Genomic DNA, 27,098 nt, shown 5'->3' with positions numbered 1-27,098 from the left:
AAAAGTTCACCTCTTTTGGCTCGGCTCCCAAACTGCTCCTCATTCAGAGTCTAAAAATATCTCTGCTCTGCCCCCCCCCCCGGGCCAAATCCTGACTCAGCTCCTCTTCTACTGAGATGAATGAGAATGATGGCAAGTTATTCATTCACTCATTGTGGCCTCATGCTTTAGGCTGACTTGGCAAAAAATTAACGGTTTGTATTGATCGGCAATTTTCCTTTTAGTGTTTATATGACAAAAAGAAGCCTTATTTGCATCATTCTGTGAAGAGAAGACATGAATAACAGAAGATTCTGAAGGTCCTGGTTGTTCCATGCAATCAAACTTCTTCTCCATAATGAAATCAGGAGCAATCATTTTAGATCATTCCTTCACAAAAGGAGTCAATTAAAAAAAAAATCAAAATAAAAAAAAAAAAGAACATGTATTTTAAATGTACTGTTGTATTGATTTTTGAATAACGCAGCTCAGGTCTGCATGTTCTCACTGTGCGGGTTTTTATTCCACAGTCCAAAAACATGTTTGCACTGTGACTGTCCAGGATAAGCCCCAGGGAAGTCTGATGAAGCAAAAGATGGACGAATGCTGAAGCTAAACTTTGTTTCTGGTTCATTTGTGTGGAGAACAAGCGTCATCCTGATGCTAAACAGCTGTTTCGTTACGGTAACGTTGCTGCTCCTGACAAATTCACACTGAAAATTTGCCCTGTCAGCACAGTTACGCTGTTCACAGTTTAAACGAGGTGGCGTCCTCATTCCACCCTGATGCGACTCTTCCTGTCAATGTCTGACTCACGTCTCTCCGTAAGTCACTGATCATCACGCAGGATGCAAAGTGTTAACAGATGAAACGAATGCATCTGCAAGTCTTGTGCACACAGCGGCCGAAAAAAAAAAAAAAAAAAAAAAAAAAAGACAAAACCCAAAGTATTATAAAGTACAAAAACAACTTTATTTACAAAAAAAAGAAAAAAAAAAAAAAAAAAGAAAGGAAAGACCCACAAACCCCTGAATTCAGTGACTACCGAGGAATGCAATGTCTGTGGCTGAGGTTGGGAATTTACTGGACTGACAAGAACAACACCCAGTGCAAACCGTCAGTATTTTTCCACTCACTGATTTAGTCTGCGCTTCTAATGCCGCGGCACCGCGACACTCGCTGAACTGTGGCCCGGGACCTAAACTGGGCTGCAGGTCGGCTTCTGCTGGACTCCCAGCGGCAAGGAGGCAGGGCGGCTGCTGGACGAGGCTGCAGCAGATGTGTTGTTAAAGACGGGTCGGCAGATTACAAAACACACAAATCCAATTGATACACATTAAAACAAACCATACAAAACATTTGTTTTTTTTTCATTTTGATGACATTAAACTTTGTGAATGAGGCTCTTACAAAGTATTCGCCGTTTCCAGCTTCATTCATGGTCTAGGCCTTTCTCTCTGAGGGTCATCTAAGAAGTCTCAATAAAATAAAATCCGCTGACAAGACGAATCCGCTGCGGCTTCTCTACATTTAAAAAAAAACCTGCTTCTGAACTTGAAGGGTGCGAGTTTGTTTTTTTTTTCTTCTTCTTCACACATTCAGACGTGTGTGAAGATGAAACGGTGAGTCTTCATGTTTCCGTGTGACGGAGTCGCCGCTGAAGGCGGCACATCGGGGGCGTGAGACAGACGCCACCGCCATGAAGCGCTGCGCCGCGCGCCGCTGCGTGGCTGCTCGCTCCCGCTGCTCTAACTCTAAATGCAGGTTAGTGAAAAACGGACGCCTTGGTGATGCATCATGGGACAGACGGCCCTACTGTCAATCACACGAAGCCGGGACACACAGATACACGACCCACCGAGAAAATATATACAGTCAGTCAAGCTGGTGATGATCGTCGCTTTGGGAGATTTAGAAGGCGTAACGCGTGCGAATGTCCTCCAGCTTTTTCGAGACCTCGGGCGGCGTCCTGTCCAGCTCCTCCGCCACGCTCTTCTGCTTGTGAGGATCCATGCTGTTGAACTGCTCGCACAGGTCTCCGTCGATCACGTTCTGCGGAACAGAAAGCATTCGCTGCAAGTCAGACGGGGAAGAAAGGTGAAAGGAGAGAGCCGGCGTGAGGCGGGAAGAACACCGACCTTGACTGGGAAGTAGTAGGACCGGAAGCTGAGATGGTCTCTGCCACACAGCGGAGGGAACTCGGAGCGCATGTGCATCTCTAAATGCTGGAAGAAGTCGTGATCCTGGAGGTGGGAGGTCAGTAGAGAGGACGTTATATGAAGGAGAGCAAAAAGTGAATGAACAGTGAGCTCTACTGGGAGGGGGGGGGGGGTTTACCTCATGTGAGGTGAAAGGCACCAGGATGCCGATGCCCCCGGACAGCGTGGTGTAGACCAGCGACTCTGAGCCGCCGGGGATCAGGGTGGTTTTCTGGAGCGACAGCACCGTCTCCCCCACATGGTAGTTCACGATGACCTCAGCCTGGAAAACACAGAGTGAGAAAGGGAAGCCTGAAACGGCTGCTGATTTTTTTTTTTTTTTTTAAATCGCTGAATCGCGAAAACCTCAGCGATCATCACAACACAAATCGGATCATTTCACAACTTGCAAACCCATTTTGACGTCGCACAACCCGGCAATCATCCGCCCCGACAGGCGCTCGAACGCATGAAGCACCTCGGCGTCTGTGCCAAGGTTCACAAAGAAGACACACTGTCGTCTCCGCTGAGAGGAAATTGGTCCGGATGATTTAATCCAATAAGGGTCACAAAAAAGGAGTTGCTGCGGCAGGAATTAGAGGTAATCATCAGGACACAAAGGCGGCATTGGGTAGCAATAAAACGGGAGAATTAGGCTGATCAAACCGCATGCGGGACATACATGACACTAATGCCATGAGGCCGGCGGAGCACGGGCAGATTTAAAAATAAACTCCGAGCTGGAGACACAAATGAGCCAGACATGCAACGGACACAGCTTCCCTCAGGGGGGGAACAACAGCAGCTCTGTGTGCGTCAACAGAGAAGCCATCCTGACGTCCTGAAAGACTTCAAACACAAGACTGACAACTAACAGACAACTAAACCTTTCACTGACAAGTAACTGGGACACGTTTTAACCAATAACCTTCTGTTCTTGTTTAACAGCCAACAGTCAATACCTGTAGGAAAAGTGAAGAAAAAGTCCCACCTGAAAGTCTAAAAGGTTTGGCATTTTCAAATGGCTCTAAATTTGCTGCTCTGGACACAGTAAAACGTCTGCTGGGGCTTTTCTCGCAAATCCCACAAAGATTTCTGCGCGGGATTCCTGCAGAGCGCAAGTGTCACATTTGATCTTTCCAGCAAAGGCTAAGCAGTTCGACTCACAAGATGTTTTTGTTTCCCAAGCGCTTCGAGTTGGGAGGAAGAGGTCGGCGGGGGTCGTGGTAGTCTGGTGGAGGAGCAGAGCTCCACAGACGGGAACAAGACTTCACGAGATGAAGTGAGACGGATGTCAGAGTGCAGTGAAGGAAAAAAAACAAACAAAAAAACGCCATAAACTTTGAAAATAAGGCCACGTGTCAATATCTGTCTGCAGAAACAGTCGCTCCAGTGGTCGACATGTTTTGACTTTAATCGCTCGAGTTTTTCTTTTTAATAATTCTCTATCTGTGATGGAGCCCAGTCAGAGTGTGGCTCGTCATGCTTTTGGCATTACTTAACTGCACACTCGGTGACATTTGGGGTGAAGACAGAGGCTCCTTTCATTTATCCCGTCAGACAGCAGCGTCTCCCTGACCTTGATCTCCTCAGATACCCAAATCAAATAGAAGGGGAATGCATCTAATTTGATGCTAAACAACATTTGAGCCGAGCCACGTATGGATAATTAGGTTCTGCTGGACCGTCGGGCGCACACATGCATCCCGGATAAATATAAATCCGGGCGTCTACGCCCAGGCCTATTAATAGAAACGGTACATTTCCAAACACCAACGAATTTGTGTGCAGAGGCGGAAACATCGGACAAACACTGTGTCACAGAGGCTACTGGGACCAGCTCATAACGTCCAAATTGGAGGGACTTTCCCAGTCTATGTGCTACCTAAACAACTTTCTGACCAGAATGTAAAATATGGGATGAGAGCCGCCGTGAGTGTGTGTCGGAGGCATGCGGTGCGTCGCGAGGAGATTCGACGTGTGGTTGATGGAGGCATGTCTGCAGAGGTCAGCGTGGTGAAGGAGGCAGATCAGAGCGCTGGCTCAGACGTTTGGACCGCGGCAGAAGCCGGCTTCAATCATTGCAGACCCACTTATCAGGAGACAAATTTGCATTAAACCTGCTTTTTCTTATTATTATTTTAACATTTGATATTTTTCAGTAGATTGTGTATGATTCTATTAGCATTATGCAGAATATAAAAATAGCAATAAAGGTTATAACCTGAACTATGAATATATTTAATCTGATGGCGTGTACACATACTTTTGGAATCCTATTTCTAATAGTGACTGCAGAAATCCAGTTTAGTTGCATGGATCGCTGTACTGGAATAGTGCTGTTTCTATAGACCTCTCAGTGCTTTCTGAGGGCTGCTGGCTCGCTGTACATGAACATGACTGAAAAACAATGCCAGAAATGGACAGCTCCGACCAACAGATCCTCCACAAAACTGTAAAGTCTGTTCAACATTAGACCGTTTTCACCGCTGTCGCTGCTGAGTTGTTTTCGTGTCTCTGTTCTGCAGCAAAGCAGGGGGGAAAATTGACATAAAGATGTTCTTACAGTCTGTGTGGTTCATATTTCAATATTTTACTGTTCTCCCACTGTGAACTTATTTCTTAATGTTCTCTTCTGGACAGATGCTAACTGGCATGGATCATGTCTTCATGGAGCAGTTTGCTGAGCTTTCCTCTTTGTCTCTGTCCTCTCCGTTTCTCTCTTCCTAGTACTTAATTCTGACTGGAGGAACAAAAACACTACTTCTCAGTCTGGTTCCGAGTTTCTTCTCAGCAAAAGAATTTCTTCCATCCGTTTGAAATTCATGTTTCGGTGGTTTGTTTCTGTTTTCATTGTGTCAAAGTACCATGAAGTGGCAGGGTTGGACCTGAATGAATGAAACTAAATCATTTTGAAGTCGTTCAGACTATCAGCAGCTTAAGCTTCTCCAGAATTCAGCAGATGGAGCGCTGATGAGGACCAGAAGGTGAGAGCTCATTGCACCTGCCCTAAAATCACTGCATTGGCTCCCCGTCTGTTCCATGACTGATTTTAAGCTTTTATATTAGTTCTTAATCGTCTTGATGGTCTTGAGCCATGGGTCTTATTTATCTGACTTGTTGTGGAACAGCCTGTCTCATTATTTTTATTCTTATTGTCTTCTTTACCTTCTGTGACGCTCCATTAAGAAGGCCTCGGTCCCACAATGCCTTGTTCCCTGTGGGATCTTCATCCACGTCGTCGCTGGTGTTGGGCGGAAGACGCACCTTGAATGAGGAAGACAAAATCACGTTACATGCTTTAAAACTTTTAATGACATTGTTTGTGTGCGTTCTTATTCCCGAATGGACCCCTGGACGCACAATGCTGATGTTTCCAAACTTGTCCGCCGACGCCATGGTGTCGTAATCCAGCAGGCAGGCGGTGGTCACCCAGCGGGGGTACGTGTCGTCGGCGAAGATGATGAGCTGGTTCTCGTTGCGCCTGTAACGGATCCAGAAGAGACTCTCCTGCACGTCCGACACGATCACACGCTGACCGATGGTGTAGATGCCCGTCACCAGGTTGGGCATGTGCTGGAGAGGAGGATGAAGAAGACAAGAGACAGTCAGTGAAATTTAAAAGTGAAGATTATTTTTTCTTCATTCATTACAAAATGCAAAAAAGTGCAGGAGGGGGCTCAGCATGCAGCCCTGTGGTGATCCGGTGCTCAGGCTGCAGGGTGGAGGAACGGTGGGGCCCAAGTCTCACAGTCTGGGGTCTGTTGGCCAAATACTCCTTAATCCAGCTGCATGTGTTTATAAGTTTATAGAGATGTCCTGTAGCCTCAATTTTAAAGCTGAATCTACAATGAATGAGGCCTTCAGGGATCGTAAACATGCCAGCAGCATTTCCCCACCTCATAAAATGTTCGCAAGCCTTTGTCCTAAACTGTTAAATGGGCTGTAAAGTCCGCAGTGGGTCTGCGCCTTGGAAGCTCGACACCGCTCCCGTCGACACCAGAAATTGTCCGCAGAGCGCCGAAACGTCCCAAGTGTTAAAAGCAAGCTTTGTCTGGAACGACCACAAATCAGTCAGGAGTTGTGCGAGGCAGCCCTGACTTGCCAGAAAACCACTTCTGGTCAGATTCGTACTATTTCAAATGAAACCGACTCGACGTGTTAGAGACACGTTGTGCTCCTTCCTTTCAGCTGTGAACTGATCACACAGCCGTCAATCAAAATAATACTCGGTGTTATTTGTGGGCTGCAGGCTCAATGTGAAAACATGAAGGGCTGGAAACAAGTAGTTCTTCGCAAAGGTCCTCATCGTGGGTGTCTGTCCTTTGCAATCACAATGGTCACAAAACCATCTACACACTTCTAGGAAGAGTGATCATCAGTGACGGGAATTTAAGGCTTCGTCTGAATGTTTACATACAGGCCTGGTTTCGCTGGAACCATTCAGTGCAGTTTATCCCGTCTTTCGCAATGTGCATGTTGCTCATGCTGAGGTCAATATTTTCAATACGTGTCGCAGTTTACATACGACACAAAATCACACCCAACACTGGGATGAATTCCTTCTTTTGATTGTGGAAAAAAACGGGAAAGTTGTGCTGCTTTGATTATAAAATGTGGGAAAAAGATGAAAACCGGACGTTTACATTCCCATTCTGGTTTCTGACAGTTGTTGGCGAGTTGCACATGCACGTCTTCAACCGCATGAGACAAACACAGCGGTAGAACTGACAGAACAACACAGGAACTCTTAACCGCCGTCACTGCTGGGGACTGTTTTGTTTTCGTCCCTCTGATCTGTTAAACAGATTCACTCTGCGGCAAACGGGGGGAAAAAATACTTCAGAACGAAAATGTTCGTACTTGGCTGTCCATCTTCTCAACTGCTGAGTCAGAGGATATGCTTCGTCTTTTACAGTTTTTCAAGCAAAATCTGAGACGTGACGCTGGACTGTATTCATGCTAACGCTGCTGAGGTGTTTTCATCTACTGGAACATTGGATGCTCAGACCTGCCAACCTTGGTGAAATTTTTTGAGTACCACTTGCCGGAACACTTGTTGACCGGGGGGAGGGGGGGGGGGGGTTCAAAGACTTAACAGATGTTTTTCTGATACACATTACATTGCGGCTGACCGTGCACGTTTTCCCCAGAAAAGAGCTTCGAAATGCTGCTACATGTCCTTTAACTAAGCATTTTTTGCTGTGTGTGTGCGCATGCGTGCGCGTGTGTGTTCCATTACTAAAACCTCTGATCAAGCGGTCAATACGGTGTTTCAAATTAACTGGTGTCCTTGTTACCTGGTGACTGACTTCCTTTAGCATTTCCTGCTGCTGCTGCTAGTAGCCGCAGATGTTGAAATCAGACTCATAAAAGGTCTGACACGACTTTTTGTCTGGTTTTTAATATCTATCAGCAACAAGGGACGTGAAAGAAACCCAGTCGCCAGTTAAAAGGGACTCAGTTATTCCAAAACACCGGCTCCTCTCCGGTTTCGCGACACTCCTCCTCCGCTAGTTAGCTGCTGCGTTCAGGTGACTGGAACTGCTGCGGAAAAGTGAAACTCGGTCGTTAACACGAAAGCAGCGGTGACAGCTGGACTCAGGAGGGACTCAGGAGACACGTGAAGGAAGCGAGGACTATTTGCACAAAGGAACGACTCTCAGACAGCTGTGAACCGGCTCTCGTCGTTCACTTGAAAGAGCCGTTCAAACGAACGACTCGTTCATTGAACGTCGCAGCACTACAGGCTAGCACATGTGTTTCCTCCCGGTTCCATAGCTGCGGCGCACCAGCCGAATTTACCGGTATTTTTTTTCAGCGTGACAAATACAATGTGTGCCGTGACTGCGTGACAACACACCGAAATGCGTGACACTTCAGAGCCCTGCTGCTGCATCGTGTCCACGGTCCGCATTTATAACAGCGCTCACAGACGTCTGCAGCTTTTTGCGTAGTTTAATGAGGCGGAGCGTACCAGCGTATTTTGATGTCAAATTGCGTACCTACTACGCAAAATGCGTACAGGTTGGCAGGTCTGGATGCTACATCTCACTGGCGATTAGAAATGAGTTATAGCTAAATGGTCGTCTCAGCTGGGTTCGCTCTAGTCCAGGGTTCCCAGGGTGCACGTGGTCGCCGTCTCACCTTGTTCTCACACTTGCGCAGCAGCTTCTTTTTCCCCAGGTCGTAGATCCGCAGCAGTTTTCCAACCCCGACCAGGATTCGACCCTGGAACGGAGCGATGGCCAGAGGGACGTCCTCCACCGGAGTCTGCCAATAAAAACAGAGCATTTCAGGAAAATGAGCATAACGGACGCTGTTGGTTTGGCCAAAGGAGGAGGAGGACTCCTTATTGAAGAAAGTCCTGATGTCAGCTCCAGACTCCCTAGTATCGGACCAAAGATCTTAAAAAAAAATGCAAAGGTCAAAGTGTCCAGAGCTATTTCAAGCTATCTGGAGATTTTAATCAACTGCTGATTTCCCCTCAGTTTCACTCGGGGCCTTTCTATTATGCAATGTGAGTTTAAAGCAGGTTTAATAGGTAAACCACATTAAACTTCTATAAAAAGACCTGCAACTTAAACTGGAATGACCGTGTACACAGCGCATGCTCTGGATAATGTGATAATTCATTCAATCTCCTGACAGGAAATGGGGCCGGTTGACTTTACGTCACGTAATTCTCAGACTTCCAAAACTGAAACAAAACCTCTGCTTCATTTTGTTTAAAGCCATCGCGCCATGCTAATAACCTGGTGACAATATTTCAGTTTATCAGTCACATGTTAAACATACTGTTGATCAAAATGTGGCTTAACTGCAGTATTATGTCAAAAAGCAGCATGACTTCATTCTGGACTGTGAGCAGAGGGAAGTGGTTCCAGCTAGGGCTGGCCGATAAAGGCAAAAAATTAAATCTCAATTTTTTATTTTTTGCTTGAAATCCGATCAACGATTTTAATTGATTTTTTTTCCCCCGTGTAAAGAAACACAATTAAACATTTTTCAAAAATAGGATCTTTTACTGAATGCCAAAATGTCGGCATTTAACTGTATGGGCAATATAGTTATTACTGAGGAAATTTTAACAAGAACACTTGTATGGGCACTGCATTGAAATAAATAAATAAAAGAAAAACTGGATAAAAAATAAACAATTTATAAAATATACAAAAATCAAATTTAAATGGTTCAAATCCCACACACCAAATTTAAGTGCCAACAAAACACACAATTCAAGTTTCATTTTAATTTTTATCATATTTGTGCTCTTTATTTCATTTTGTGCCTTATATCAGCCTTTTCCTTTTTATTTTAGCGATAATTCGGGCGAGTTCATTATGGCAAAAGATGAGGAATGGACTGTGTTTCACTGTAGAAAGCGCCGCGGCCGTGTGCGCTTTCATGACGCTCTGCACGAGCGCGGTGTGGGATTCTCGGAGCGCCGGGAGAGAGCTGGCTGGGATCGCTGGGGGAGAGCGTTTAATCCCGGGAAGGATCGTGCATTCTCTGTCCCCGGCTGGGGGCAGGAAGATCTGACTCTTGTCATTTGTAAGAGAATGTTGACTGTAGTCTGTGCCACAGCGCCAGTCCTCCTGGTGTGGCGACTGTGTGTATTACACGTGTCCGGTAAAAATGGCGGAGGGACAGAAAACATTAAACTTGATGTTGAGATTGAATTTTTTTCCACACTGATTGAAAAAATTAAATCCAATTAATCCAATTAATTCGATGTATCGCCCAGCTCTAGTTCCAGTTAATGCTGGCTGTCAACAGGCCTATCATTGCTTTGATGCATGTTTAAGGTTTATTGTCTGGAACATAAATCCCACCACACATCTTTAAGCCTGAACGAATGGTACTTGACTCTGGTCACTGCGTAGCTGATCCCCTAACAACTCCTTCACTCCAGACTGTTTTAGTGGCTTTCATGACTGCTGCATTAACCTTTCTGGTGGCCTTTTCTTCCCTGAGCTCCTTAATCGCAGTGGTTCTTCAAAACGATCGATTCAACTCCAGGATCTTGTTTGGGATTTGGATTTATTGACATGGCAGCCTTGAGATGTTACACATTGTCCTCCCATGTTAAAAAATAAACACAAAAACATTAAGCTGCAACTTTCTACCACAGATCATTGCTTTCTTTTTGAACTCACTAATTAATAAATGGGAAAAAGTGAACAGGCTGCAATGTTACACTGGATTTCTTTTTGCCCAGGAGACATGATCAGTATTTTCGGTGTTCACAGCTGCTGTACAGGATTCACTGCAGTAACTTACCTGCTGTTCTTTCCACACTATTAAACATGTGTAGATCAGGTGATATGAAACAAAAAAATCTAAACTACAAAGATTATCTGCTGGATTATTGTTAAGTTGCAGAAAAATAATGTTAATATTTGCCGAGAGCCAATCATTACTCCATAACCCTTACTTCCTCTGCTCACTGACAAATAGTTTTTTCTCATTGCCATTTTTCACCCAGTGATGTCTCATTTCAGATCGTTTTCCCACACTTCCAATACGTTTGGAATATTGTGTGAATAAAGCGGGGCGGGGAGCTAAAATGAATTACCCAGAAGGAACCGAGCTGCACTGGAGGGCAGGCATAGGTCACTGCAGACTGAAGTGTGAAGAAACGCAGCAACACCTCAGTCCGCAAACTGAGCGAACCAACAAGCCGACATCTCTCGTTTCGATCACAAATAGTATCATTTTTATGTCTGATTTTTGCAGAAATTGCAAAATTATTGCATCACAACAAATTACAAAAAAAAAAAAAAAAAAAAAAGGATTTGCACAGGAAAATTTTCAGACATTTTCATGTGATGCACAAGGAATCATGTACCAGCATCTCTAACTCCATTCCAGCTTCTAGCTGAACACAAAGTGTTTACATGATCAAGCTGCTCGTTAGGATTGTGCAGACCTCACCATGTTCACACAGGAGCAGACCGAGCTGCGTTCGCTGGAGCAGAGATACCAAACTGGTTTCTGCTTAGGTTTCCATCTGCATGAGAAAACAGCGGGTGCAGTGACCAGATAGACTCATCTGAAGTATCGGCTCTGGTTAAGTGGTTGGGAAATTCCTCTCCCTGTCTGTGAAAAGAAGCAGCTCGCACCACTGTGGCACCCAGCGCTTGTGACTCATTTCCGCCGTTAATCCACATCAGGTAAGAAGCGAGTGTGTGTGTGTGTGCTGATTCACCCCGATGGTGTCCACCCTGCTGGAGTTTCTGGGGGGGATTACCCGGAGAACAGCGGCTGACGCCATGTGCAGTGAGACGTGCGTTTGTGGTCATAAAAGCTTCACTTTGTTCTGATCTGCAAAGCGACGACTGAAGACCCGTCACCCTCCGGTACTTTGTTTTGACATCGCATCCACTCGACACATTTTGAGCAGCCTGTCCAATTGTGTGGTCACACTTAGGGCTGCGCGATATCATGATATATATCGTCTGGACGATAGAAAATGTCTATTGTTTAATGTGAAACTTCATCGTTTATATAGTGTCGCAAAACACGCTTTATGGTAGTATTTTATGTCACTGATGTGCCTTACGGCGAGCCCGGGCGCACGGTTCAAACATACACAGCCATGGAGGAAGATGGTGGATGCGAAGAAGAGCAAGTTGATTCTCAATCTAAACAACAACTAGATGAAGAACAACCAGCGCAAACTGACGAGCTTGTAGTAAAACGGGGAACTTCTGTCATCTGGCAGTGGTTTGGACAAAAAAAGACCAACAAGGATCAGACTACTGCACTTTGTAAAGTATGCCGCTGCCCGATCCCAACAACAGACGGGAACAAGAGTAACTTTTAGGGCTGGGACGACGCGTCGACGTCATCGATTACGTCGACGCAAAAACTTCACGTCGATGCGTCGTTTCAGAATAAAAAAAAAAGGGCGGCGGCATCGAGTAGCAGCATTTATTTAGATCTAACCGATTTAGCAGCACTTAGCGGGGGCCACGGCAGGGGAGCTTCAGTGCAGGACATAATCTCTGCGAAATCGCTCTTTTCGGCTATATTTTTTCATCCATCGCCAGTGTTATCATAAAGTCAGCTCGTCTACCGTCTTCAGGTGAGTCAGCTGACAGTTTTCGCTAACTTGGCCACAATTAGCTCGGATGGGAACGTTGGAGCTCCTCTCCCCAGCAGAGAAGCACTTTGATTCAGCCTCGGCTGTCACGGCGCCTTGGTGCCTGACTTCCAGGGGCCGAGTTGGGGCCGATTGGGTAAACGGCCCGGAGCTGCTCCACAGCGGCGACGGGAGAGCTCCAGCAGCCGAGGCCTGCTTCACGCGCCTCCGTGGTTATGCGGCTGGTCCCCGCGCCGGCACGGAGCGCGTCTCCGCCCGGGAGCGGAGATCCGGAGCTGCCGCGCCGCGGCTTGCTCCACGGAGGCACGTGAAGCAGGCCGCGGCTTCCAGGGGCCGAGTGGAGCTGCCCCACGGAGGCTGATGGGAGAGCTCCGGATCTCTGCTCCTGGGCGCAGACGCGGCCGCGGAGCGCGCGGGGACCCGCCGCATAACCACGGAGGCGGAGGGGAGCTCTGCAACGGATTTAAAAATGAATCGTTAGATTAATCGATGCATCGACGAACTATTACCTAGATTAATCGATTGCAAAAATAATCGTTTAACCCAGCCCTAGTAACTTTTTCATCACCTCAAAAAGAATCATGAAAAAGAATGCAGAGAGTTAACGAGGAAAAGCAGCAAAAGCTGGGTCGAGTGACGCTGACGCTAAGAAGAAACTCCAGACGCAGACAGTGCAACAGGCTTTTTTACCCGCGGCACACCACATGGCCATACCTCCCGCAGATGGAAGGAAATAAAATAATATCTTTACACATGTGCTTGGCCGTTGCCAAGCACATGTGTAAAGATAAGATTCCAATCTACACGGTTCAGAAACGGGGGTTTCTGGAGTGCAAACACTTGATCCTAGATATGAAATGCTGAGCCAAAAACACATCAGTAGCGTTGTGCTACCTGCTTTATATGATGAGTGCCGGGCAAAAGTGGAGGAAGAAATACATAAGGGGATGTTTTACACCCTAACAACAGATATGTGGTCGAGCCGAATGACGCACCCGTATATGAGTCTGACGATTCACTTCATTGACCAAGCCTGGAGCCTCCGCAATCGGTGTTTACAGACAAGTTACTTTCCCGAAGACCACGCTGCAGTCGAGATGGCCAGAGGTCTCAGTCTTGAGTCGTGGGGACTGCATGGGGATCGCCTCGTGTGTGTGTGACAACAGACAACGCCAGCAACAACATCCTTGCCCTTCAGCTGATGAATGAAACTACACGCCTGCTGTGCTTTGGCCGCTGCTTACATCTAGCCATTGCTGAGTAACTCTAAATCGATCTAAAATGCAGATACATTTTTGTTTTGTTTATAGTTCCATAATATCATTCATTGTTTGTGTATGTTTGTATGTGATGTTGCTCTGCTTTTTTTTTAATTATTATTATTTATAGGCATTTTATCAACACAAGAACCATAATGTTATGTTTTGCATCATTGAAATTGCTTGTAACATTTATTTTAGGTAGGCCAGTATTCTTTGTTTGCTGCTACTGTTCAAACTTGGAGTGATTTTCTCTGGTCACTTGCTAGATTTTGTATAATTATATTCTAAGCCTGATTTTATTGCTGCACTTTCAAGTTTTACGTTTACATTTTCTAATTGAAACATTTTGTTTACCTCATGTTATATTTGTATAATATCTGTGATCTTTTGCAGCTACACTTAAACTTGGAAGGGTTCCATGTTTACATTTGGTATTTTGTAATATTTATTTTTTGTTTGCTTCAAACTTGAAGCAGTAATTTTCTGTAATCACTTGTTAGCTTTTGCATAATTATATTGTGAGCCTGATTTTATTGCTGCACTTTAAACTTGTTTTAGGAGAGAACTAAGAGTTCTTTGATCCAACGTACACAATGCTGAAAAGTTCGGGTGGTGTACCGTTTACGAAGCAGGCTGCTGCTACATGTTGAATACAGTCCACATTGCAATTTTATATAAACTGTTCATTCACTGAATTTACCAGAAATGTGCTATATCGTGATGTATATCGTATCAGGATATAAAATAAGCTATATCGGGATATAAAATTTTGGTCACATCGCCCTGCCCCAGTCACACTGCATAAGTCGACATCTGCTCAAGAAAGATGAAGAGTTTTTGAGGAGTTTCCACCTGCAGGAACTTGGAGAAATGCTTTGAAGCTATGCGAACTCACGCCATCTACAGCAAAGTACTGTAAATCTTTTCTGTTGTCTGCTACACAAGTCACACGCTGGATCTTGGTGTTCTGTATGAAACAACATATTCTGATCTGTAATTCTGTTATTTTGTTAGAATCGAGTTGAATAGATTCAACTTATGTCAGATTCCATCTAAATATCCAACAAATTGAAAAGACATAAGTTTGTTTGAAAAGACAGTCTTTTCAAACAAACTTATGTCTTTCCAATTTGTCTGACATTTAGATGTAGTCTTTTAAACACTCTAATCAATCATTTTACATCGTCACTCATATGTGATTCCAATTATCCAGAAACAAGGAAACACATTTAGCAGCTTTGAACAAATAAAACACATCTGTGCTCGGCTAGAACCCCCGACACCCGAGCCTACAAATCAAGCTGGTGAGTTAATGGTCTCTGGCCTAAAAACACAACTGTGATTTAGTGGCACCCCGAGAAGCACCCAGACCCCACAGATCATCTGGAACCGGTTTACTCTGAGTTCCCAGGATGAAAACCCGAGCGGGCTGCAGCAGCCTCCAGGAACTCTGGTCCGCAGGTGGAGAGCAGAAGAAGCTGAGTACCTGAGGTCGGTGCAAACAGCTCACTTACATTAAAGCTTCAAGTTGGAAACAGGGAGGAGAGAGTTTCATGTGCAAACGGGACGATCTTCTGAACGCCAGCAGCTAACAGTATCCATTCATGAATGATAGACTCACAAAAGCCTCGGTGAGAGCAGAAAACTACAAATGCGCAGGATTAACACACCGAACACGGCGCCGTACTACTAGGAGTGACTTGGTGTCACGCAAACCCACCTTGTGGACAAACTCCAGCTTCTCCCCTCCTCCAACCAGCCGGTAGGTGTAGATGAAGCCGCCGGCGACTGACCTCGGGTTGAGAATCATGTCTCTGGCCACGCCCACCAGAACGTACCACTCATCTCCCGTGTTGGTGAAACGACAAACTGCCACACTGAGAAACACCAAACACAAGGAGAGGGGGGCATTTTACAGCATCAGTCCGGCTTTCCTGCTGAATTTTGATCACATTGGTGAAATCACAGAGATGTCCCTCAGTTTTTTTTGGCGCTGCAACGTTAATTATTGTCTCTGCTACTTCTGTACATGTTTTTTTTTTTACACCCTCCTGTGGTAAAAAGTAGAACGACGAGACTAAATAGGCTGAGACCAGTTAAAAAAACCTGTTAATTTTGGAGTACATACCAGTCAGAAATCATTTTTAAATGAAATTCCTGCTCTTTTGTCCTTTTCTACTTACTATTTGTGATTAAATTAATCGTTACATGTTGCATATTTAAGCAGTATGTGTGGCATTGGGTGCATGGATAATCAACGCATTTCTAATATTGTAATTTGGCTGAGTAACATTGTTTGAAATAAAACCGTCCAGAAATAAAGTCAAATTTCATTCCATGTGCAGGCATTATACTTGTGCCTGATATATTGCAGATTAAAAAAAAGCCCTGATGCAGCTGCCTGCCTGCTGAGCCAGATTAAGAACCATCACAGGGCAGGTTTGGAGGCAGATTATCAATCAGAGTGAAAGGTGTCAAACGTAAAACAGGCCAAGGTCAGACTGTGACGCATTCATAAAAAAAAAAAAAAAAAAGCTCAAACATGTTAGACAATATCTTATGGAGCCTCCTCCCCAGCACCAAGTTCATATTCAATAAGGTGTAGAGTGGAGAAAAGTTCAGAATCGAGCAAACATTTACTGACAGGATGCTTTATATCATATGAACAGCACTGAGGACATCTCCGCTTGCTGTTAGTGTTTAATTAATACGGTTGGACTGGATTATTCAGCAGCTGTGTTCACACGGTACTGCTGAGCGAACCCTGCTGCTCTCAATGTCAAACTTCTGTGTCACTTCATCCATCTTTGAAAATACACTAGCAGAAATCATGTTTACCGTCACAAATACCTTCTTCCATCATAAATTTAAATTCTTCTGGATTCTTGTCTGTCGATGGTCATGAACTCTACACATCACCTCCACGTCTGAACACCCTGCCGCACATCTGCGCGCACCCCATTTGTCACACCTACGTTTCTACTGTTTCGCTGCCAAGAACTCGGTTGGGCTCACCTGAAAGCGGCTTCGTTCTGCTCCAGCTGCACCTGGTCCAGAGTGGAGCCCTGTATGGGGTTGACCAGCCGCACCAGCGAGGCCCACTGTCCAGATCCCGCTTTGGGCGCTCCGAAAATGGCCTCTGGGAGATTCTCGTTGAGGAACGCGGCGGCCATCTCGGCGGCCAGCTCGCGTTCGTCCTCGCCAGCAGCCTCCACCATCTCCTACAAGGACACAGTTTAACATATCTGTTAAGACTCAAAATATTGAAAAGAACTCGATACTGGAAAGATGACTTGATTGATGTTTCATTAACATAATTCAGGTCAACACTTGAGAAAATACTGACGCTCATCTAAATTAGATCAGTATTTCTTTTTTTCTCCTTCGTAACTTGTGACAGCAAAGCAATAAATCTAGAGACAGCGGTAAAAAAAACTAGAGTCGACCTTTTAACTTTCACTACCATCAATGCTGGTAAGAGGACCATGAGTGGCTTTACATTTTTCAGACTTGGTCATGAAAATATGCATCAATTTTGTGGCAAGTGTTTAAAAACAACAACCCAAAACATATAATGCAGCATGTTTCAGGACTTTGCTTCCAGATTTAAAGTTAGATGTTCGTCGATAGAACATGCATCACAGTAAACTCTTGTTATCAATGTATTAAATGTTTAAATTTTCCACTTTCTAACCTACAAGTGTCCGATCTGAGCCCTTGATAGTAATAGTCCTGAACGTTAACAATAAACTGCAGAAGCGTCTCATCGTGATCAACATTATATAATCAGGTAGCAGCCAGACACCCCAAAATAAACAGTGAAGCTCCAGCACCAGAGCTGAACACCTTTAATCTGATAAGACGCCTTCCTCACAACTTTACCAGCAATCACACAATCCTCCCAAACAAATCAGAGTATTTTCAGTTTTAACGCAGTCAGACAGACCCTCAGGTTCCCACCTCTGCCATCTGCTGCTTCCTCTGAGCCTTGGTGGCCTCGGTGTAGGCGTTGTGGTCCGTCTCAATCAGGATGAGGTTGTTGGTCTCGGGGTGAATAACGAACTTCCTGGGAGTGTACTGCAGAGGAAAGGCCACCTGGTTGAAGACGGCTCCCAGTTTCTCCAGAGCCAAGATTCTGCCAGAGAGAGAGGCAGAAGAGAGAAGAGACAGGTGAGAAACACCGATCAACTTGAGGAAGACAGCAACCTGCTGAAAACAGCAAACCACCGAACAGAGAATCAAGTGCCAGTGAAGAGGAAAAGCTGAGCACTTTCACATCCACTGGATTTATTTAGAGTTTTATCACTGTATGATCATCAAAATATGCACAGTGGGTGTTTCTGAACTATCTGGCTGTTCATCAATATCACTGAATGAGAAGTTCATGTTAGCAATGTGACACACTGGTACAGTTTGTCTCTGGTGCAGAAGCCACAGTCATGAATAATGTATTCAAAGCTCTGTATTTCCATTTTCAATGACTTCCTTTTACTATGACAAATGGTTTTGGAATTAAGATTGAGAGAAAAACACTAAATCTTTTCAGCTGTGACAGGATCAGCGTTACATCTAATCATTGTTCAGTTTAGCAACTATCAAAAACTTGATATTTTATTGTACCCTTGAGGTGTTCTGGGGTTTATCACAGGATAAAAGAGTTTGACTGCTGCGTACCTCAGTGTGTTGGTGGAAATGGCCACGATGCCTTCCGGGCACTGCTCGGAGGCGAAGCCCGAGGCGTACTCCAGAGTCTCATAGGACAGAGGGGTCAGATGGAAGCGAGACTGGTACGAGTAGCTGAGCCAGGAGCGACTGGACATCGCCAACACCTGTGGGTGAACGGGGAGTTTAGCTTCACATTACAACCAACAGTTTGTTCAGTTTGTTTGGGATTCAGGCTTCTTACAGGGTGACTGATATGAGAAGAAACAGTGGATCATTTCATCATAAAGCTGCATTTACACCAATATGCAGATATTTTTTTTATAAAATGTTGGCGTCACGTACCGCTTCCTGTCCTTGCATCCGGACTCTGAAGAGCTTGACAGGTCGTGAACCCAGGTATCGTGTTCTGGTATCTGACAGGTCACCGGTTACAGGATCCAGCACCGTCCTGAGCAGCACACCGTTCTGAGAAACAAGGACAAAAACACGACTTCTTCTTTAAATACAAACTAGAATGTGGTTTTACATGTTCTTAGGGAAACAGGCTTGAGTCTGATATGAGATCATTTACACTATCTATCCAACAGCATCCAAAAAATATCACTGTGGTTCAGATCCGTGGGTTCCAGCATCGGTGTGAAAGCTTCTCTTTATTATGAACAATCAATATTACAAACAACATCCAATAGAACTGCTGCATCCCAACAGGTCACGTTTTATTCAAGTGTGATCGACGAGCAACAAAATAGTACCTGAAGGCCGATGTTGAGGTAGAGGAAGCCGATGGTGCCTTTATCCCCAAGTTCATCTTGTTTCTCAACGCCTCCCATCTCAACAATGCACAGACTCTCTGGCTGGGCGGGCAGCGCCTGCATGCTCAGTGGCTGAAGGCAGTCCTGAATTTCAACAAACAAAAAAGTTAAAATTAATTCTAAACAAACCAAAAAGCTTCGACTCTTTGACTGTTTCTCCTCTTTTGTTTGTAAGATTTCTTCCACTGTGTGTTTGGAGCTATTTGAGAGTGAAAACTAAATAGAAACAGCTAAAAATAAAGTTCCTCTGGTGAATAACTGATTTTCTAAACATCAAATGCCAGTATTACTTTAATAACTACATTTTTTGTTTGGTTATATTCGACTTGAGCTGTTTGCTTCAAAGTTCTCCTACCGAAGGGTCCAGTGAGATGATTCGAACGGTGTTGTCGACCAGTCCGACGGCCAAGAACCGAGAGCGTTGTTCACCGGGAGGAACGTTGGCCAGACTCATGCAGACGACGTCTGCAGACATCTCCTTCCTCTCAGTGTACTCATTCAGCTGTCCGGACTGCAGAAAGAAACGACTTCATTCACACTGCCACAGAGCAGGTTCATCATATTTAATGGAGTCAAAGACTCACAACGAAGCTACCAGAAAGAGCTTCAACGCTATGTAATTTCATTACCAGCTTATATTTTCTGAAATCAGACATTTCTCACATAAAAACACTTGAATTCAGTAGAAACGGTCAAAAACACTCATCTGACTCCATGTATGTTCGTACCGGATCCATCTCGAAGTAGACCAGCTCTCCTCCCGTCAGGGCGATCACCACTTGTCGCTGGTTCACGGCGCAGCGGACGATGGTTTTCTTGCCAGGAGTCTTCCACTCATTCACACGCTTGTCTGCTCGGATGTGTCGGATACCGTCCGGGTAAACCTGCGTGGAGGCAGGGAAACACAGAGCGTGAGAAACAGGAAAATGTTCTTCATGTGATCAACTCATTCTTAACATACCTCCGAAGTCTACAAAAACAAATTGAGATCTTCACGTTTGCTTGTGTTCCATTTCTTCTGAGTGGAGTGGGATTTCACTCACCTGGACGAGGGCGTCTTCACCGAGCAGAGAGCAGGACAGGGTGGGCGTCGTACCCAGAAACCCGGAGTCCGTCACTTCCTCCACGGTCTCCCCGATGGACAGGACCAGCGTGGCGTTGACGAAAGACACAATAATGTAGGCGTCGAATTCATCTGAGCAAGAAAAGAACAAAAAGAAAAAAAAGATGAGAAACAGCTCATTTCTGCAAATAAATGGAAGAAGTAGAGAATTTCACATATGAAACAACGTTGTCCTGAGTACATGACTTCTTCTATCAGAAGGATATTTAAAAAGGGACAGAAACGTTTGAAAGGAAGCTAATAAAGGAAAGCTGACATCATATTGCTCCTGAAAATCTGAAAATCAACCACACATCCCAGGACTTATAAAAACCCTGATCAATAGTCACACGTGATGGCTTTTTAGCTCCGTGAGTTACTTTGTTTTTTAAAAAATTGAAATAGTCATCTGCAGGCAAACTGCTCAAGGGGCTGTACCACTCAGGTCTGTGCACATACGATATTTGATTAAGGAGTAAAAGATCAAATTTTGAGGCAGAAGACAACAGCTGTGATTCTGACCAGGGTCACGAATTTGAGCTGCATCTGTGGATCAAATGTTTTGTCCTTTAACAGCCACCAGAGGTCACTGAGCCTGACCTTCAACTATCACCTGCTGAAAAATATCACAAAATATTACGTACTTGTGTTTGGTTATTCGAAATTTCTGCAAAGTTTAGCTAACTGGGCACATTCACAGCCTGAGGTGCAAAGTGAGCAGCATCAGTCCCAGATAACATTAACACAACTCTTTTGCCTGTTTTCCCCTCTAATAAAAAGCTGTTATGCATAGTTTAAAAGAATTTGGGAATTAAGTGCCCGAAATGGAAATATTACCTTCTACATGTCTGCGCACCGTCCACACGGCGTTGGGGTTACCGGGCAGTTCAGACACAGCCATCTCAGACACCTGACAGAGACAGGAAAGAAAGAAATGCATCAGTTTTCCCTACATGTTTAGGATTCTTCTCGGCACATAGAGACAAAAAGAAACCGCCGCTGAACCTGCAGAGTTCAGATGAAGTGCAGGATTATCCTGCATCCTCCCTGGAATTGCCACAGTGATTTGTCGTGTTGAATCTCTTTCCTGAATGAATCTTCAGTGAGATCTTTATGCCGACCATCCAGTCACTAAGCTCACTCCTACAACCTCCAGGCCATCACTGCTTCACATGACGACATCAAAGTTATCAGTGCTCAGGAAATGCAGCAGTGTATTGTCTGTAATTTTTTTTTCCCATTCAGTTTATAAGTCACTTACTGTTGTTCTGGCATAATCTAAAGACACCAGGGTCACTATATTCAAATAATCCTGTTTACCATTGCTTAAAAGCTAAATGGTGATTGGACTAATATCTTTGCATTGTATGAAAAGGAAGCTTGAAATAGCAGCAATATCCACAGTGACAATAGATGACATTTCATTTGTGCTGAGATCAGAGTAATTTATCGACTCTTCATCTTTTGATTCAGAGAAGAGACATGGAAAGACTCATCAGTTCTGCAGCAAAAACACATCTATCCCTTTGCGTACACCATTCATGCATGTGAAGACACTATTTACCTCCAGTCCGTGCCGAAGCACCCTCAGAGTAGACCTGGGTCCTCGACCACAACACACATACAGCTGAGGCGTGTCTTCATTGGCCAAATCTGCAATCTGGAGGATCACAAGATGGAGAAGTCAGAAAAGATCTTACAATGTCAGCCTCCTTCCAATGTGAATCCTGCAGCTAAACTCACCTGACAGGACATGATGGGCGAAAGGTTCTCCAGCTCGTCCACCAGCACGAGGTTTTTGAGCGGGCGAGGCTGGAAGAAGAAGGTGTCGCCCTCTTCCAGCGGCATTGCAGAGGAAAACTCTGGCTCCTCATCGTCATCACCCAGGTGAGCGATTTGGTACAAGTAACTGAGGAAATCAGATGAGAAGCACAGGTGAGAGGAGTTGGGTAGAAAAAACTAACCTGTAAAAACAATAACCTGTGGAAGAGGTCTTAAAAAAAAAAAAAAAAAAAAAAAAACACTTACTGGTTTCCAAACTCTGAAGACACAAACAAGAAGCCGGTCTTCAGAACACACATGGCTGCAGCCACAGGGATCGTGTCAAAGTACTTCAGTCGGATCTCTGTGACCTGAGAGGAGAACGCTTCATTAAAATCAAATGTGTGGAGCAGCAGAGAAAACCTGAAGAAGTGAGTGTTTGAGCTTTATTCTTCCAGCAGTTTTCTGGTAGATCATCTTCCTCCAGTATCCCCCAACCTCACACCACAAAGCCAAACCTCTTCTACATATAGCCCCCAAAACTTCACAACCTCATCTCTCGCTTTCAAACTAAACTGGAAAACGTGACCCGTCTTAATGGACTCACTCCTAAACCTGATCTTGTTACCAATCACTGTATTGTGAAAACGACACAGTCCTAAAGTGCGACGATTTAAAACAGCTGAGAAAAATGTCTCACCATTTCTTCATCTGTCTCCAGAGTGACCTTGAAGATGTCGCCCTGCTCGGTCTGGGCCAGGAAAAAGAACATGGACTTGGTCTTGTGGGTTGCGGAGCAGACGAATATCATGCCACGCTCTGGGTCATCCAGATCGTTCTGCGAGAAAAAGCAAAGGGGACCAAGGAAAAGATTATTAAAAGCCACAAAATCACTTCAGGTACATTTAAGTATCACCTACAATAACATTCATTACCATTTCTTTATATACACTTCTGTAATGAGAAGAACATCATTTCTATAAAATTTAGTTGCTCAGTAAAGTCAGCGCAGGATATTGGTCGTGGAGGACTCACTCTGCGTCGAGGGATGGGGCAGCGGATGTCAGGCTGATCTCCAAAGTTCTTGTACGTGATGTAGTTTTCAGAGCAGATTAAAACTCCGCTGGGGCCGTCTGAACCACCGGGAACTAGGCAGAAAGCAACATTTACAAGGATGGACTTCATGTCACTGTACATCAAGTTACAGAAAATTTTTTTTACATCACATTACAATATTTATTAACAAACAATACATTTCTTCCAGCTTCTGGCTTCATGTATTTTTAGCAGGTTTGTAAACTTGTGCTGAGATCAGAGAGTATGAATCTTTCTCCATCATTATTCAGAGAAGAGACATGGAGAACTCATCACATCAACAACACTTTACCAGATTAAAAGCTATGTCTTTACCTGAGGTTATTAAAATGCAGATGCATTTCATTTCAGTATATTTGTCTTTTCCACTTCTCCCTTTAGCACTGATCTCTGATCCAACGTTACCGAATGCTTACCTGTGATGAGGAAATTTCCATGCTCCTCCAAAGCTTCGCTGTACTTGCGGACCACGTGATTCAAGCCGAGATCCAGCTCGTAAAAGGTGAGCGTCTGCTGCGTGTTGGCCGCTGCTTCTCCTGTTGGATCGTTGTCAGCTTCCTGGAAAGAACAAACACATTCCCCTAAAGATCAGACGTCGTGTGACACACGATTTCTGTGGGTGGGACATCAGTATTAATCTGGACTGTGACAACAAAACAACCTCTTAAATTTAGCGTTATGCTGAGATCAGAGATTTAAATCTTTTCTCCAGTGACAGTCAGAGAAGAGACATGAGAATCTCATCACTTCGGTTTGATTTATGTGAAGAGTCGCACTTTCTTCAAGGCCATTCTTTAATTTTCATGACCTCACCTCGTAGTCCATTTCCAAACAGGCGAACATTGGATTTTCAAAGCCGACATCGACTCCAACCACGTGGTAGACCAACGTGTTGGCTTTATGAGCTTCCAGCGGGGAGGAGATGGTCAGTCTGGCAGCTGCGTCTCTGTTCAGAATATAAACCAGCTTCTGTTTCTCTATGGCCCCTGAAGAGAAGATAAAAACATCATTCAGCTTTTTAGTGCAAACAGAAAATCCACATTCTAATTTCTAACATACAAAACACAAGACTTCCTCCATGTAACATCAGCCTGTTTTTACACAAGTCAATTCAAGTTAGTTCTATTTGCATGACACAAAAACTTTGGATACTTATTGTGAAGTGCATGTTACAAATGTGTGACACACACTTCATCTGTGATTGGATGGTCAACACTGATGAAGTGCAAAATTACATATTTCAAGTCTGATTAGATGACTAGACTATATGCAAAGTAAGATGCTTATACAGAATATTTTTAATAATACCATCAAGAAAAATGTGAATGAAATCAAAACAACTACATGAAATGAATACCAAAAATGGACTCCTGAAGATATCTTAGTGTAAATTTGGCCTTTATTAGTACAGCATTCGATAAAAATCGTACCTATCATCACAGCTCTGCCCTTTGGGTCTACGGCGAGGAACTGTCCAGGAACGATGCGTCGGCAGCCGCTCTTCCCAAACGTCTCCTGATGGATCTTCTCAAACATGTTTTTGGATGGATGGTACTCCAAGATGACGATACGACCGCTGTCGCTTCCCACGACAATATAATCTATAAAAACAAGACATATATCCATTCATAAATACAACATGACACCCATTAACGCCCCCATACAGGATAGCGCGACTAACTTTAATTCATTTCACTTAACTAGGTAGAACATCAAAAAGAAATCAAAGCTAATAAAGTAACCAGTGTTCATAGCCCACTTCACAGTCACATGGCCTTTGTTACTTACCTTTGGTTCCTCCAGTGAGTCTGAAGGCCATCAGTGATCTTATGATGCCAAACACTTCGACTGTGAGGAGAGTGTGCACCTTTCCAGTGTTCGCATCCGGCCTCAGTAACTCCAAGATCTTCCCCCTTGAGACGACAATCTCCTGCATCTTGGTTCCTGTCAAAACATACGTATCTCTTGTCAGCATTTATATCTTGATTAATGTAAATAACCACATTAATCACAACGTTATGTTACACTTCACATACATGAAGCACGACAGCTAGATCTATGGTCATTATTACAAGTATCAAAATTTATCTTGAAGGGAAGCAAACCACAACGAAAACATGAGATTATCCAAGAATCTATTTTAGGTCATTAAGAAGGGCCTAACAGAGACATCAATCCTTAAGAATTATGTAGAAAATTTGTACTTCTCTTAATTTCCTAGTCTGAAGCAACACAATCTCTCTACATCCTTTATGTAATTTACCACGTCGTGACATGGAGAGGTTTGATTCTATCAATTCGCACTCTTGCTTTTGTATGCAAATCTTATATTAGCATACAAAGTTATGCAACTTCTAAATATGAATAGGTGAAGACAGAGTACTGGGAAACTCACAGCAGCTTTGCATTGCAAAAGATATTAGAAAAATAAAGTGCAAACAGAGGATTATATAAAAAGGTATACAACATAAATAAGTACATATATTCAGTATACAGAGCTGCAGTTATGCAGTTTTACACTCCTCCCCACAGTGGCTGCATCAGCTTGTCAGAGCTCCCACAGTGCCATGGGGAGGGTGAGAGACGCTGTTCATTACAGATCTCAGTTTAGCTGAGATCCTCCACCTTGATGGTGTCCAGGGATATCAAGGACAGTGCTAGACTTTCTAGTAAGTCTGTTGAGCCAACTAATGCCACAAAAAAGTTATAGGTAGGACACTGCATTGGGCTGATGCTTCAACTATGTCACTAATCACAAGTTGACCATACCCAACAAGAGAGTAAGAGCACAAGTACATCAATCTCACCTGAGAAGTTCCCATGGATGGCATGTGAGATGCCTGTGGCACGCTGCAGAGTGATGTTATAGAGAAACATGGTTCCCTCTCAGTAGTTGCAGCAAAGTGAATGAAGGGCAGCTGTCAGACCGCTCGGCCCGGCTGAAAGCTGCAGGAATGGACAAGAGAGGGTACTGAGGCATGAACAGAAACAAACAATTGTACAACTTGAGTTTCTGGTTTACTCTGCTTCAATGTCTACACTAGTTTTCTGTGTGTCAAGTGATCGACTTCAAAATCTTACTTCTGCTCTATTTAGCTTTGTATGGTCTTGAACCAAAATGTGTCTCAGATTTAGTTGTACGATGTGTTATCAGACACAAACAAGGTGAAGCACATTTTAGTTGATATGCCCCTTGCCACTTCACAAACAAATTTCCATAACACCTGAGGCCTGTAGATACTTGAATTTCACTTAAAAAAACTAGTTTGTTCAGACTTCTAAAAAACAATTGATTTTACTAATTGTACTGCCTTGATTGTGACTAATGTTTTTACTTTCTCATGTTTATCCCTTTCTTGATCACCTTTCAAAATGCATTTAATAATCTTAATCGACAGAGATTCTTAATTGTCTAGTTTTAATATATTTCCTTGCATATCCCGGTAAATTACCTTGTCTTACTGCTGCTAAAGAAACTCATTTAGCTTGCCTTCTGGGCCAACAAATGACCTCGTTTCAGTTATTTAAACTTAACAAAGTGCACGTGCATTGCAAATAACTACTTTGAACGTACTGAAACATAAATAATTGAGGTGCTTTATAATAATAGCAGAAGCATTCACAAACTGAAAAACAAAACTTTGGAGTGCTCGGTTAGCTGCTAATATTAGCACCTGGCTAAACATCCGCGCTGTGGCCTTTTCTATGGAATTATGACATTTATTGAATAAATCTACACCACTGCTTGCTGTTTGCTGATTTGACTGATGCACTAAACAGTGCTACAACATTTCTGAAGGTCAGGTTTTGAACACTTAAACAGCAGCACCACAGCGGAGACCCCATTCATTCAAAGCGCCACTTTTCCCGGACGCATCCATTCGCTTCCCGGCTCTTTTAACTTCATCTCGTACAGACTGTACATGCATAATGCGGCTGATCGATCGTATATGAGCTATAGATTTGTAGAATCGAATAATTACCGGTGTTTAGCGTCAGATGACTCTGATATCAGTTGGATAAAGTTTGATTCACACAGTTTGACCCTCCATGAAGCTAACGACGAGCTGCCGTCACGAGGGTCCTTCCGCAGTCAAAACACGTCACGGAGAGGTG

The 27,098-nt window shown here is 44.0% G+C and overlaps 1 protein-coding gene across 1 annotated transcript; it reads right to left on the bottom strand.

Annotated features, from left to right (window-relative positions):
* Positions 1 to 1,267: 1,267 nt before the first annotated feature.
* Positions 1,268 to 27,098, bottom strand: sf3b3 (splicing factor 3b, subunit 3). The gene is made up of 27 exons (XM_030096363.1): positions 26,966 to 27,098; positions 25,790 to 25,928; positions 24,771 to 24,926; positions 24,413 to 24,583; positions 23,796 to 23,968; positions 23,399 to 23,540; positions 22,923 to 23,035; positions 22,588 to 22,725; positions 22,155 to 22,258; positions 21,870 to 22,035; positions 21,691 to 21,786; positions 20,964 to 21,036; positions 20,068 to 20,219; positions 19,753 to 19,908; positions 19,380 to 19,535; positions 18,965 to 19,108; positions 18,555 to 18,677; positions 18,222 to 18,376; positions 17,508 to 17,682; positions 16,563 to 16,768; positions 15,268 to 15,424; positions 8,325 to 8,450; positions 5,541 to 5,753; positions 5,346 to 5,444; positions 2,317 to 2,460; positions 2,118 to 2,222; positions 1,268 to 2,031 (listed from the first exon to the last, which is right to left on the bottom strand). The coding sequence occupies exons 2-27, from the start codon at positions 25,857 to 25,859 to the stop codon at positions 1,891 to 1,893; spliced, it is 3,654 nt and encodes a 1,217-aa protein (XP_029952223.1). The 5' UTR covers positions 25,860 to 25,928; positions 26,966 to 27,098; the 3' UTR covers positions 1,268 to 1,890.

The sequence above is a fragment of the Salarias fasciatus genome, chromosome 7 (assembly GCF_902148845.1).
Source record: "Salarias fasciatus chromosome 7, fSalaFa1.1, whole genome shotgun sequence".
Classification (NCBI taxonomy): Eukaryota; Metazoa; Chordata; class Actinopteri; order Blenniiformes; family Blenniidae; genus Salarias; species Salarias fasciatus.
Note: the sequence above shows the minus strand (reverse complement) of the source record. Positions and strands in the feature narration are given on the sequence as shown.